The sequence below is a fragment of the Morus notabilis genome, unplaced genomic scaffold (assembly GCF_000414095.1).
Source record: "Morus notabilis unplaced genomic scaffold, ASM41409v2 Scaffold35, whole genome shotgun sequence".
Lineage (NCBI taxonomy): Eukaryota > Viridiplantae > Streptophyta > Magnoliopsida > Rosales > Moraceae > Morus > Morus notabilis.
The window spans coordinates 795,558-809,821 of NW_010361505.1; the positions used below are offsets into that span (position 1 = coordinate 795,558).

The window sequence follows — 14,264 nt, forward strand, 5'->3', positions numbered from 1 at the left end:
GACGCTCTTGGCCTTATCGTCCCAATGCCCACTGCTTCCGAGTTCTTCATTGTTTACTTCGGTTCTCCAAGAATCGCTGTTGCATTTAACGATTCAAGATCCGAGCTCATCGAAATGGAAAGAAGGTGGAGTCATTTGGCTGCAATTTCTAGACCGACACCTTGAGGACAAGGTGTCTTTCGGGCGGGCGATAATGATAGGCTCCTAGAAGTTAATTAGTTAGGTGATTGATTAGCTGTTGCTACTTGTTAGTATTCTCTTGAGCATTTATTTATCAGTTTGTGAAAAGGGTTAGCGGTATAAAAGGGAGAGGCTAGTAGTCAATAGGGATTATGGACTGACTGGTGAGAGTTTAGGGGCAACCCTTGGGGAGAGCTAGCAGACCTCTCAAACATCTGCGAATCTATCTTGTAATCTCTTTCAATTATTTCATCAATATAGTTTTACTTTTTTTGTTCAATTCCCCAATTCAAGTCCGGTTGTTATCAAATTGTTACAACCCTTAAGTAGAACTCATCCCTAAAAGCTAGCTTGTAGAGAGAGGGTGCCTAAGTAGTTATAAACCCACATGCTAAACCTATACTTAAACAATGTGAGACTCAACTAAGATCCTAACATACCACCACGCTTCTGACACCGACGTCCATGGCGGCCCACTCTGAATGGCCCACTCTAGTCTTTCTAGGTTGCCCGTCCCGAGGTCGCCCTTCCACAACGTGGACCTAAGGTGGGGCATGCTCTCATACCAATTATTACAACCCTTGGGTAGAACTCATCTTCAAAAGCTAGTTTGTAGGGAGAGCGTGCCTAAGTGATTATAAACCCACATACTAAGCCAATATTTTAGCAATGTGAGACTCAACCAAAATCCTAACATCGTCTAGAACGTAATATACATTATAAAGAAAAAAAATACTTACAAGCATCACCGTACTAAGCACTATAACTGATAAAAGGCGGGCCTCTCTTATGAGTGCCGTGTTGTGGATCTCACTCTGTATTAGTGTATGTTGCTAAAGCATCACTGGTGCCTCTTAGAATTGCTCTATAACAAATGTACCTCAACCCTAACACAATAAATTATTTAAGAGTCACTTGGAATCAATGAAACTGAGAAATCATGACAAGAAAGGGCCTAAACATCTACACAAGTACAAAAATAAGTAGCTTCACTATCCCAAAATTGGTAGACAATGACTACAGAGTACTTCATATATGAAATTTCGTCCACAAATGGGAAACTGATACCCCCAAGTCGCTAAATTCCTTTATGCCCACAAACCTTAATTAAGTACTTTTAAACTTTACGGATCAACCATTTGACGCGCCAAACGTACAATTCAGCACTCAAACAAACAGATAGAACTTACAAAGTCAACAAAAATAACACAACCAAAAACAACAAATTTCCAAGAACTTATGTTCACTGACCCAAAAAAAAAAAGGGAAACAAAATTTCAAAAACCGAAAACTGAATTGAGTTCTCAAAAGATCACCTGCGCTTGGCAAGAAACTCGAAATCGAGGATTGGGAAGAAACCCACCTCGTCTTTCAACGCATTTTCCGAGAAAAACACTTCCACAGGTGAATTTAGAGCGAGAAAGGAGTTGAAGCGAATGCCCACGATCAGAAGAAGCGACCCAGATGAGATTCGACGTTAAGGGAAGAGTAATCGCCATTGGATTTGAAGAAGAAATCGTAAGATTTTGATGGTTCATTAGAAAAGCTCCAACCAAAGTAGAGAGAGATGAGATGAGATATTGAAGTCTTCGCCAAGGAGAGAAGGTGAAGGTGTATGGGCCTCTCTTTTTTTTTTTTTTCCTCCCTAAAAGGCCATAATTAATGGGGAAAGTCTCTCCCTGTGAGTTTGTTGACTTGGACAAACGGTACGAGAAAATTCTTTGTTATTTTGGTTGAAAAGTTGTTACATTAGTCCTCTTCTTGCTCTATTTTTGGATTATGTTGTACAGCTTTGTCAGCCTACTTTTTTCTTATAGATATGCACTAGTATTTTACACGCCGGTAATAGTTTAAGTTATATAAGAAGTTGGTAATTTTGATGGTATAAAATTAGTTTATGTACGGATATCTATATTAGTCATCAATCCAATAGGAGATAATTTTGTACCTTAGAAAAAGTTAATAATTTGTATATAATAGAAATAAATTATTTATGTATATTTATACATAAATATATACATAGGACATTGTTATATTAAGTTATTTATAATAAATATATAAATATATATAAAATATATTGTTATATGAGGTTATTTACAAAATATATATATCACATATTATCATATAAAGTTATTTACAATATATATATCTCTTTCTTCTTCTTTGCTGTTGTGGTCCATCTGTTTTTTTCAACTGTAAAATATAAATTTTAAAAGATATTAGTATTAGTAATTGGAAAAATTGAAAATAGTAGGATTTAGACGTAGTTACATTACCTAGTTCGTGGACGTTTTCTTGGTTGTTCTATTCCTTTGCCCTTGGAACTATAATAATAAAAGATTAATAAACTATGTATTTAAAATTATAAGTATTGTTTTTTATTTATAAATAATGTGAAATAGTAAATATGTATTACCTGGTGGTTGATTTTTTTGGGTCTGGTGTATGCGGATCTATTGATGTTGTTGTTCTTGAGCGAGGGCTAAGCTTGTAAAATATTGTTTAAATATGTATTTAAAGTAACAAATATGTTTTTTTATATATAATTAATAAAGATGAGTAAATATGTTTTACCTTGTAATTGATGTTGCAGGTGTTGATATTTGTGGTGGTGCTGTTATCAATTCAGTTTTTTCAAATATTTTTGTGACAATTGTAGTAATTTGAGGTCCTTTTCTTTAAAAATGTATTTAGAAGATCTTTGTTTTACCTCTTAGTTGGTTGATGATTGGTGGGATTGTGAATGGGTCCATAAATCCTTCGTCAATTGTTAATGTTGAGCATGGTTTTTTTATAAGGCTTGTGCTGCTCTGTCAAATATGGTAATATCCATGTTTCCTGTATGATCCTCAATATATGTGCTTAGTCTATACCTGCAATTTATAAGATAATAGATCATTTAGGTTATATAGTATATTTATAGTTTTAATTACCATGGAGATGGTGTTGTCTTTATGTGTCCATGGCTATCACACCACCAATTGGTTCTCGCCTATTTTAGCTGTCAATGGCATCTAGGGTAGGAGTTATAATATCAACCTTGATTTGCTGAGAATTTAGTTATAGTGGCCTTTACTGTGAATTTAGTGCCTATATACATGCGGAAAGATTTTTAGCTTAAATAGTGTAATTAAAGGAAAAGAAATAGATGGAATATTATGATACTAACTTGGTTGTTTTCCTGATCCAGTGTCTTTAGTTCATCAATTGTTCTCCTATTCATTATTTTTTGCTCTTCAATAGATTGTGTTGGTACTGTTGATGCTATTGAGAAGTCAATTTCTTGAATAAAAGCATAAAAAATTTACATCTATGAAATGGAATAGACGGTGCTTGTTCTGTAACTGGAACGAAGACTGTTGCACGGGCAAACTGTAGCATTGCAATATGTGGGACAACTTTGTATGTTGATTTGTTCTCAGTGACGAAGAAGTTGCTAATATCATATATATTGCCTAATTGAATTTTTTGATAAATAGAATCTGAATCTAATGCCCAAATTGATCCTTCAATTGCTTCATGCTGCAGACATAATAGGTAGTATTGTTATTAGATTTATAATATTTGGTATTAAATAAAAAATAATAGAATATTGTATTTGTTAAAAAATATTATCTCTTCGTCGACTAAAACACAATCAAGACTGATAAAACGTCCAGTGCTCAGATCATTATTCGTCCATAATTTCCAGATTCTAGCCCTGATAGTTTCATAAACTTCATTTAGTTTTAGGGCTCGAATTAATGTCGTCAATTTAGCTAACTATTGGCAAAAAAAGGTAATTGTTTTAGTGCATAAAAATAAGAAGCTTTATTCGATATGTTTTTGATAGTTGAATAGTAAGCAATTTTGATTATAAAAGAAGATTATGAATCTAATATTTAATTTATTATAATATTTGTATTTTTATATGGTATTTTATTTCTTTATTTGATATTATGTCGAATTTCTTTGTAAACAATATTTTTCTATAATTTAGATATTTATTAATTGAATTATGAATTAGTATAGGCAATCCTTTAGGAGTTGTAGCTCTTGATAAAGCAACGTATAGTTGTCCGTAGATAAAAATTTTGCTATCTAGATATAATCGTATTCTATTCAAAGATTGTACTTGGATTTTATTTGTTGTCATTGCATAGCAAATTTTAATAGGAAATTGCCGTCTTTTTAGTGTAAATGGCCATTTAGATTCATGTAAAATCATTTATATTCTTGGGATATAGACTTTTTCATTAACGTTGCTTGAGTTTATGATTTATCCTTCTATAATTTTATTTGTTAATTGTGTAATAATAAGTCTTGTTCCATTGCACAATCCACTTGATTGATTTAGATTTCGTAATAACTGTAAAACCCAAAATTTATTTGGGGTCAATTTGTAATTTTTAAAGACTTAAGTGTGAAAATTTTAAAAATCTAGGCCAGAATTCGAATTTAGAAGAAATGTGGGGGTCAAAAATAAAGATTTTAACAGTCAGCATGCCCAACCTGCTATTTAGTGCCACTTAGGCGTGTCTCTCATCCTCCAAATAGAAAACCCTCACTTTCCCTCTCTCTCTTCATTTTCTCTCCCCCTCTCTCTCTCTCTCTCTCTCTCTCTCTCTCTCTCTCTTTCTCCACGCACGGCCGACCAACCTCTGGTGAGATTTCGGCATCTGTTTTTGACACCTCCCGGCTCATTGGAAAGATCTCGTTGAGCTGAGTCCGGATTGGTGTCTTCCAGCCGCCAACTCTGCTGGACGACGCCACACTCACCGGCCAAAGTTTCGGAAAACACCCAAACTTCCTATCGTGATATCTTTGTTGTCCGATGTCTGATCGAGGTGATTCCGGTCCCAATAGACTCAGAGCGAAGAGACAAAGAAAACCATACTAGCAGCATGGCTTGATTCTAACTGGAGCATCACCGCCCGTGGTGGTCGGATTTCTCACTGCCGCCACCCTTGGATCTCCCTTCTCCGGCCGCCGTGAATGACACCGCCCAGCCCATTAGCTTCAGAGGGAGCCGGTGAGTCATTCTGGGCTACCAGCTGTGGTCACCGCCGCCGCCTTGCTAAAAAATGAGCCGCCGCCGCCGTGAGAAAAATGGGAGGATGGTTCCGGTGATCTAGCCATTGGATCCTCGTGATCTGGGTGTCAAAATGCTCAGAATCTCACGAGTAATGAAAGCCCTTAATCAATCTTGAAGATTCGTGGCTGAAAAATAAAGATTCAAGGCTCAAAATTTAGCCATAATTGAGGATCTTGATCTGAGTTGTTAAAGGCCGAATTCGGTAAAATTGACACCGCCATTGGATTCAAAACCATCGATTTAGGGGGGGTAGTGATGAGGACATTAGAGATGCAAGGAATACTCATGATCCAATCCAAGTTCGAGTTGGTCCGGTGACAATGTATCGAGCTAAAAGATTTAAAAAGGACTTGAATAACCTAGTCCAAAGAGTTCTACAACAAGAAGAAAGTGTGTTCACTACTGAGGGTGGACAAAGGCTAGTTTTGCTCATTAAAGTTGATCCGGAAGAGAGCTACTCAAGCATGGCAAAATTCGCATGAATCCCAAGGCTCACATGCATGAGAATGCTCTAAGGGGTTAGGCACACATTCCAGCAAGTTCCAAGAAGTTAGGCGCACATTCCAGCAAGGGATCAAGTCAAAATTGTTTAAAGTTAGGCGCACATTCCAGCAAGGGATCAAGTCAAAATTGTGGATTAAACATTTAAATTCCATAATAGGCGTTTTAAAAGGAAGGAATTAGACTCTAAGTCGGATTCCTTCCCTAAGAGTTATCTTTGGGCGATTGTATTTTGTTTTAGGAGTCTATCTTCATTTAGGCGCCTACCCCATTAAGGGTAGGATAAGACTTTTACAATTTTTAAACCTTTCAGCTTGTTTTCGGCTATTTAAGGCTAAAATCCAAATTTAATAAAAGGTTTTGATATTTTTATTCACATTGTGAGATATTCTTCTTGTGTTCTTGAAGAAACTATTATGAACTTATCAAGGTTTCCTTGTGGCGTTCAAACTTGACTTATCAAACGAATTTCCATACTCGTTTATGGCGACTTCACCATACCAAGGTTCTTGCTTCACTAAGCAACGGGTTGCGGTTTCCATCAATTCTTGAAGATCTTAGATCGTATCCCATATTTGGCTACGAGTTTCATCACATTGTTGGTGGGGTTCGTAGCAGTTGGTATCAGAGCTTAGGATCGTCAGGTTTTGCTATCCTTTTTCTTGTTTAATTGCGTTTTTTTTCTTTCCTTAGTAAAAAAACAACGCACATTAGGGTTAGGGTTTTCTCAAATAAAAAAAAAAAAGAAAACGATTAACCATTCCTTCCTTGTTTTGAGTTTGAGTCCAAACCCTACTGCTGAATTCAAATTCAACTAGGGTTTTACAAAGTCAAAAAAAGAATTCGGGAAAAGAAGCAACCTCATGAAAACTGCTATAACTTTTGATCCAGGAATCATTACGGGACGTATAATATATCAAATCAAAGATCTTTCAGCCCTACAATCTTCACCAAGGGTAGCCCGGTGACCCTATTTTTGGGGCCATAAAAGCTTGTTTTCAATAGTTTCGAAACCCTTAAAGTTTGAGTGTCAAGAAAAAAATTTCCGTGACAATATTTAAATTCGTTTGGATTAAGTCTTGACTTGATTGACTACTAGAATTCCTTTTCTTATTGTTGGTTTAGTTTTGAAAGAACTAAAAGAAGAATACGAGAGGAAAAAGGTAGAGTGTGTGAGCTTATTAGAGGATAAAAGCCAATTAACTTGAGTGAAACACGAGAGTTGAAACACGAGAGTTGAGTGAATTATTTTCTGAGAAAAAAAACACCTTTTTGTCTTTTAATCATGTCACAGAACTAAGAGAAAACCGCAAGTGAAGAGATTCCACCTACTGTCATGCCGAATTTACAAATGCTGAAACGGATCATGAGGGTGGAGCTCGAACACATACATGACAGGTTAGATAGAGTGGAAGAGGGAACACCACAGATTAAACCACCACTGAATGCTCCAAGGAAGAACGTGATGCCTCGAAAGGAGGTGGAGGATAATGGAGAGTTCGAAGGGAAAAATTTAGAGGACGAGTTTGATAGAATGTCGTGGGCAGTCATAGGAGGTATGAACGGAGTAGAGAAGTTAGGACCCGGGTGGATAACAACTTGGGAAGCATTAAGATGAAAATCCCTGTGTTTCAAGGGAAAAGTGATCCCGAGGCTTTTCTCGAATGGGAAAAGAAGATGGAGTTGGTTTTCGACTGTCATAACTACTCCGAACTAAAGAAGGTAAAACTTGCCGCAATTGAATTTACTGACTATGCTATTGTGTGGTGGCACTAGGTATGCATCAATAGAAGGTGAAACGGAGATCACCTTATCGAAACTTGGGACGAGATGAAAAGGGTGATGAGACGAAGATTTGTGCAAGCCACTACTACCGAGATCTATTCCTCAAGCTGCAAGGTCTCCATCAAGGTAACCGGAGTGTTGATGAGTATTTTAAGGAGATGGAGATGGCAATGATTAGAGCCAACATGGAGGATGATCGGGAAGCAATGATGGCCAGAGTTTTGAATGGGCTAAACTGAGAGATGGCCAACACAATCGAGCTACACCATTATGTGGAATTGGAGGATTTGGTGCATATGGCAATCAAAGTTGAAAGGTAGCTCAAGAGGAGTGGTCCACGACCAAGACCAGCCCCTCAAAATCTGAGTACTACACCTTGGAGGCCGAACTACACAAAGAAAGACGAGGATCCAACCCCCTTCAAGGCTTAAACCGAGCACAAACCAACCTCCAATCCAGTAGCCTTTCAAGGTAAATCAGCCCCTACTCCTACTCGTTCCAGTGAGATTAAGTGTTTCAAATGTCAGGGAAGAGGGTACATAGCAAGCCAATGCCCAAACAAATGAGTGATGGTAATCCGGGATAATGGAGATATTGATTCGGAAGAGGAAGATGATCTAGTGGATATGCCACCATTGGAGGACACCCCCATAAGAGAAGAAGAATTTGGGGCAACCCATGGGGAGATGCTTGGGCTAGTTACACGTCGAGCTCTAAATATGCAAGCTAGAGAAGAGGAAGAGGAAGCACAATGAGAGAACATCTTTCACACTCGATGCCACGTGAAAGACAAGGTATGTAGTGTTATTATCGATGGCGGTAATTGCACTAATGTCGCTAGTTCTTCGATGGCTGAAAAGCTAGGGCTCACAACACTAAAACACCCTCGTCCATACAAGTTACAATGGCTGAATAATAGCGGGGAAGTGAAGGTTACAAAACAGGTTGTTGTACCATTCTGAGTTGGTAAGTATGAGGACGAAGTATTGTGCGATGTGGTACTAATGCAAGCGGGACATCTCCTTCTCGGAAGGCCATGGCAATTTGATTGGCGTGTTCAACATAATGGCTTCACCAACAAGTACTCATTCACACACAATCAACGGGCCATCACCTTAGTTCCGTTGACACCAAAACAAGTATATGAGGACCAAGTGAGGTTACAAAAACTGAGTGAACAAAACAAAGAGAGAGAAAAGAAGAGTGAGGTCGTGCATTATGAGAGTGAGGTAAAAGAGAGACCCACGGCCAAAGAGGTAAAACCCGAGAGGAAACAAATAAATTTTTATGCAAAAACAAGTGAGGTTAAGAGAGCATTGATTTCAAAATGGCCGATGATTGTACTCATGTACAAGGAGACCTTGTTAAACACTAACCAACTTGAACCCGTGTTGCCTAGTGTTGTTGTTTCTCTCTTGCAGGAATTTAGGGATGTGTTTCTCGAAGATGTACCATATGGTTTACCACCAATCTGAGGGATCGAACATCAAATTGACTTTGTTCCAGGGGCATCAATTTCAAATAGGCCCGCATATAGGAGCAACCCGGAAGAGACCAAGGAGCTTCAAAGACAAGTTGAGGAATTGATGGAGAAAGGACTCGTAAGAGAAAGTATGAGTCCTTGCGTAGTTCCGGTGATTCTAGTACCTAAGAAAGATGGAACATGGAGAATATGTGTTGATTGTCGAGCCATCAACAACATAACGGTAAAGTAGCGCCACCCTATTCCTCGTTTAGATGATATGTTGGATGAATTACATGGCTCTTATGTGTTTTCAAAAATTGATCTTAAAAGTGGGTATCATCAAATCCGAATGAATGAAGGAGACGAATGGAAAACCGCATTCAAAACTAAATATGGATTGTATGAATGGTTAGTTATGTCGTTTGGCTTAACTAACGCACCTAGTACTTTCATGCGCTTAATGAATCATGTATTGCGTGCTTTCATTGGTAAATTTGTTGTTGTCTTCTTTGATGAAATTCTAATTTATAGCAAGAACTTACATGACCATGCCTCACACTTACATTCGGTTTTAGAGATGCTTAGAAAGGAGAAATTATATGCTAATCTTAAAAAGTGTACTTTTTGCACTGATAGGCTTGTCTTCCTAGGTTTTGTGGTGAGTGCTAAAGGAATTGAGGTTGACGAAGAAAAGATCAAAGCCATCCAAGAGTGGCCGACTCCCTCCAATGTAAGTAATGTTAGGAGTTTTCATGCACTTGCTAGTTTTTACAGGAGATTTGTGAAAGATTTTAGCACCATCACCGCACCACTTACCGAAGTTATCAAGAAAAACGTTGCATTCAAATGGGGTGAAGAACAAGAGAAAGCATTCCAGCTTATTAAGCACAAACTTACTCATGCTCCATTACTTGCTTTACCTAACTTTTCTAAAACGTTCAAAATTGAATGTGATGCTTCGGGTGTAGGCATAGGCGCTGTTCTTATGCAGGAAGGAAGGCCACTTGCGTATTTTAGCGAGAAACTAAGTGGGGCTGCACTTAACTACCCCACTTATGACAAAGAATTATACGCATTGGTTTGAGCTTTAGAGACATGGCAGCACTACTTATGGCCAAAAGAGTTTGTGATTCGTATGGATCATGAAACCTTGAAGCATTTGAAAAGTCAACACAAGCTTAACAAGAGACATGCTCATTGGGTTGAATTCATTGAGTCCTTTCCCTATGTCATCCGGTACAAGCAAGGTAAGGAAAATGTGGTTGCGGATGCACTGTCACGAAGGTATGTCTTAATATCTACTCTTGATGCTAAATTCCTTGGTTTTGAACATATTAAGGACCTTTATCATGATGACCACGACTTTGGGGAAGTGTATAAAGCCTGTGAAAAGGCAGCGGAGGGAAAATTTTATAGGCATGAGGATTTCTTGTTTAGAGAAAATAAATTATGTTTGCCGAATTGTTCAATGAGAGATCTTTTAGTTTGGGAATCCCATGGTGGGGGATTAATGGGGCACTTTGGAGTTGCTAAGACCCTAGCTGTGATGCCCAAACATTCTCACATACGAGTTGGCCAATGCATTGCATACATTCATGGCATAATATACATGATTTATAAGTTTGACATTCTATTGAGATGCATTGTTATGTTATTAGTGTATATTAAGTAGTTATTGAGCACAATGTTTTGATGAAATGATAGGATTGCTCGAAGGTGGATCCAGTAGGTGGAATAGTAGAAAAGAGATTTATAATAGTGGTTTTTATGAATTACAAAGAGTTTAATCGGTGATGAAGTTTTGAAAAACGTTAAGTATGGATTTTGTTCATTAGTTGGACCCACATGTGGTACGAAATTCCTTGCAATAAGAACATAAGAGTATGAAACCAATTTCAAGAGGTTGATATAGAATTTCACATGAACTATTGAACTAGAACACACTAGAAAACTCTATTTTGCTCGAAATTTGGCGCTCGGGTTTTTGAGTCTTGATTGAGGCTTTTGTTGGCTTGTAAGTGACTTAAGAAAATTTATTATCTCATGCTTGAATATGTTAGGAAGGATTTTACAAATATTGGTTAAGTTTCAATGATGAACGGACATGAACAAAAGTGGATCATTTTAGTCATACCGAGTTTTTTTATATGAGCAAGTACACAAAAATTAGTATGTCAATTGAATGGTTATGACCTACTATGTAAATGGAATTTGGTGTGAGTGTTTAACACCCTATTAAGAAGGTGATCAAGCAGAAATAAGGGACACGTGATCAGCCAAGGTGATTTTCCTTTATGATGACTAAGCTGCTTCTTTGATTGCTTAAGGGATATAAGCTACTAGATCAATCTACACCACACTTATTCATCTTCCCCGACCTCTCTTTGATAGAAACCCCCTTCTCAAGCTGTTAACTTAAGAAAATAAGAATTTCCTTGGTGGTTTGTCAAGTTTGGATGCCAAATTTCAAGAAAAACCTAACCTAGTCAAGGTAAGGGCCTGTTTTGGTTTGGAAGATGTTTGGTGTTGGTTCAGTGGGTTTCACTTGAATTTTACTGAGATATTTACACCACATAATCTTTGATATGTCAAGCACAACCACATAAAAGGATTTAATCAAACTCAATTGGGAGGTGGTGGTTTCAAGTTTGTTTTGGTGGCAGCGCTGAAATAGGTTAGTTCAACAAGTGGCTCCGATTTATGTTTATTTCCCTAGGGTAGAGAGCTCCGTTTAAGCTAAAATTTTGAGGGAATACTATCATATGTGTTATCAAATAGATCCTAAAATATCTCATTAAAATACTGTGAAATTTAGGTGTTATGACCTTTTTACCGAACATGGTTTAGTGAATGGAATGATAATGTGATTATGAGCATATTTTATTTTATCTTGGGATATTACATTCAAAACAGGTGACTTTTGGCTTTGGGGAGTGTTAGAAATAAGGAGAAATGCTGTCAAAATTTTTAGAAAATATTTGGAATCAAGAATGATCCAAATTTAGGGCTAAACCCACCCCGTAGCCCATACCATGACCACTGGATATGCCAAGCACGCCCTGGCTTGCGTGCAGGCATGCAGGCAGGCCTGTCTACAGCCCATACTATGTGCAGGTGACCCTACTGCGTGCATAGCATGCCCAGGCATGGGCTGCAACCTGGGTGCCTGGCTACTCGGCCAAGAAGGCCAAATGAGCCATTTTTAGCACTTTTTAGCCATTTTTGAGATAGTAAAGTATATTTCAATAATTATTATTACTCAAAATTTAAATTTAGAATATTATTATTAGTAATTAAAAAAATGATGATTAATATTTCAGTGATATGAAGTGTCAGATCCCCTGAGAGCAGTACCTAAAAGATTGGTTCAGTGTTAAAGTTTAAGGTAAGTAGAATGTCACCTGTATCACCATAAAAGTCATGCATATACTATGTGATTCAAAGTTGTGATATGTGAGTATATGAGACATGTGTTATTGATGTTAGCATAACCATGCATGCGTGACATGATGTAAAGAGGTGTACCATTGAACATAAAATGAAAAGAATGAATATTAAAAGTGAAGAGAGAGTTAAATGATGATTTTGTAGTTTTTGACGGGTTTTGTGTCTCCAAGGAGACTGCCGGACCTCTTACGATGTGGGAAGTTTCTCCGATGATCACAGGGAAGGATTTGTGCTTATTATGATTAGCCCCATGTGACGGTATTTTATAATACAATTTGTGATCACTAGGTCGAAGGACCTTTGTCTCAATAGAGACTCGCAGTGTGGGAAGCTTCCTTGATGATCACGGGGAAGAATTGGTTTTAAATGTGAAAAATGTGTTTTGCCCACACGACGGCATTCAATGTTATGTATGTTGTGGCCACAAGGTCTGATGAGGTATCAGGGATACCACCCCGTCTAAGTGATTGCGCGCATAAGATAAAAGAATGGATGAAAAGTTAAACTGTATGATGTTAAGAAGTCATGAGCCCATGCATATTCTCATTGTTGCTATATCATGCATTATTCTACTTACTGGGCTTTAGCTCACTTATTTATGGTGATGCAGATGAGGGTACATCTCAGCGTTAGTTATGGACTAGATGGTTGATTGGTGCAATCCTGAGGACTGAGACAGGTGTATATGGACAAACTAACCTGTATTTTGGAGGCCCTCGTTGTAATTAGGGATTGTGATTTTGTGTGAGCTCGTGGGGGTATACATAGTATAAAGCTGTGCCTATTTTTGATAAATGTATTATATTGTATATGTTTAGCCAGCCTGTTGGAGTATATTAAATATATTTTGATTAGCTTTGCTTGCTAGGAAGTCTTAAAAGTTCAAATTTACCCGTAATTTCTTACTTAACACGTATAACATGTTAGGTTAAGTTTAAGAGAAGGAAAAGAAGTAACACTACTTAATATGAGTAATTGGATAATTTAGAGCCATGTCATGTGGGGTGTTACACTAGCCATGTTACAATAGCACTTCTATTGGCTACACATGAAAGAGATGTTGAAAGAATTTGTGGTAGGTGTGTCACTTGTAGGCAAGCTAAGTCGATGGTTCAACCAAATGGTCTTTACATGCCCCTACCTATTCCTAGTTCACCTTGGGTTGATATTTCTATGGATTTTGTTTTGGGATTACCTAGGAGTAAGCAAGGAAATGATGTTGGAAATGTGTCCAGAAAGTAGGATGTAATTTGTTATTTATGAAATGGCAAATATCGGACATCATTGTTTCGCTGACGTTTATAAATAAAATAAAGTAATGTTTTAATTCATACTTAAGAGTGTTATTAATATTGCTTAGTCCATAGACTGTTATCAACGAAAGAAGAGTCAGGGAATTCCTGCCAGACAAGCTCTTCTGATATATAGTTTAAAATTCATATTCGCAGTCTTAGGATCGATTGGGCAATCGAATCCGATTATGACTGTTAGATCGAACCATATGATGTTGGTATCAGGGCATGGGAGTTGGACTCTGTGGTTGATCTAGACATGTTCACAACATGTTGAATAGACCATGTAACTAATTAGGTTAGAGCAAAAATCGTTTACAGAGCTCTAAACCTAATTATTACAACTTAAGTATATTTGTATAATTATCTCAATCCTGAAGTGAATACATAACTCGACTTAATTTCTCATGGTCTTTGATTCACCAATGAGATTAGTTCATAGTTTTTGAACAACATCTCGGCTATTGGGATCATGACGTAATTAAGTTGGAGTTGTGTGATTCACAGATATGGAATTCGT

The 14,264-nt window shown here is 37.4% G+C and overlaps 1 protein-coding gene and 1 pseudogene across 3 annotated transcripts in view; one reads left to right on the forward strand and one right to left on the reverse strand.

Moving 5' to 3' along the window:
- LOC21409494 (probable acyl-activating enzyme 16, chloroplastic) overlaps positions 1-1,809 on the reverse strand; it is a 74,017-nt gene extending 72,208 nt beyond the window's left edge. For all 3 annotated transcript variants that reach the window (XM_024166630.1, XM_024166629.1, XM_024166631.1), the window contains exon 1: positions 1,497-1,809. In XM_024166630.1, the coding sequence (XP_024022398.1) occupies positions 1,497-1,718 (222 nt within the window). In that variant the 5' untranslated portion in view covers positions 1,719-1,809. The remainder of the gene's footprint in view (positions 1-1,496) is intronic.
- A 5,282-nt stretch (positions 1,810-7,091) lies between these two features.
- Positions 7,092-14,264, forward strand: part of LOC112091905 — a 12,397-nt pseudogene continuing 5,224 nt past the window's right edge.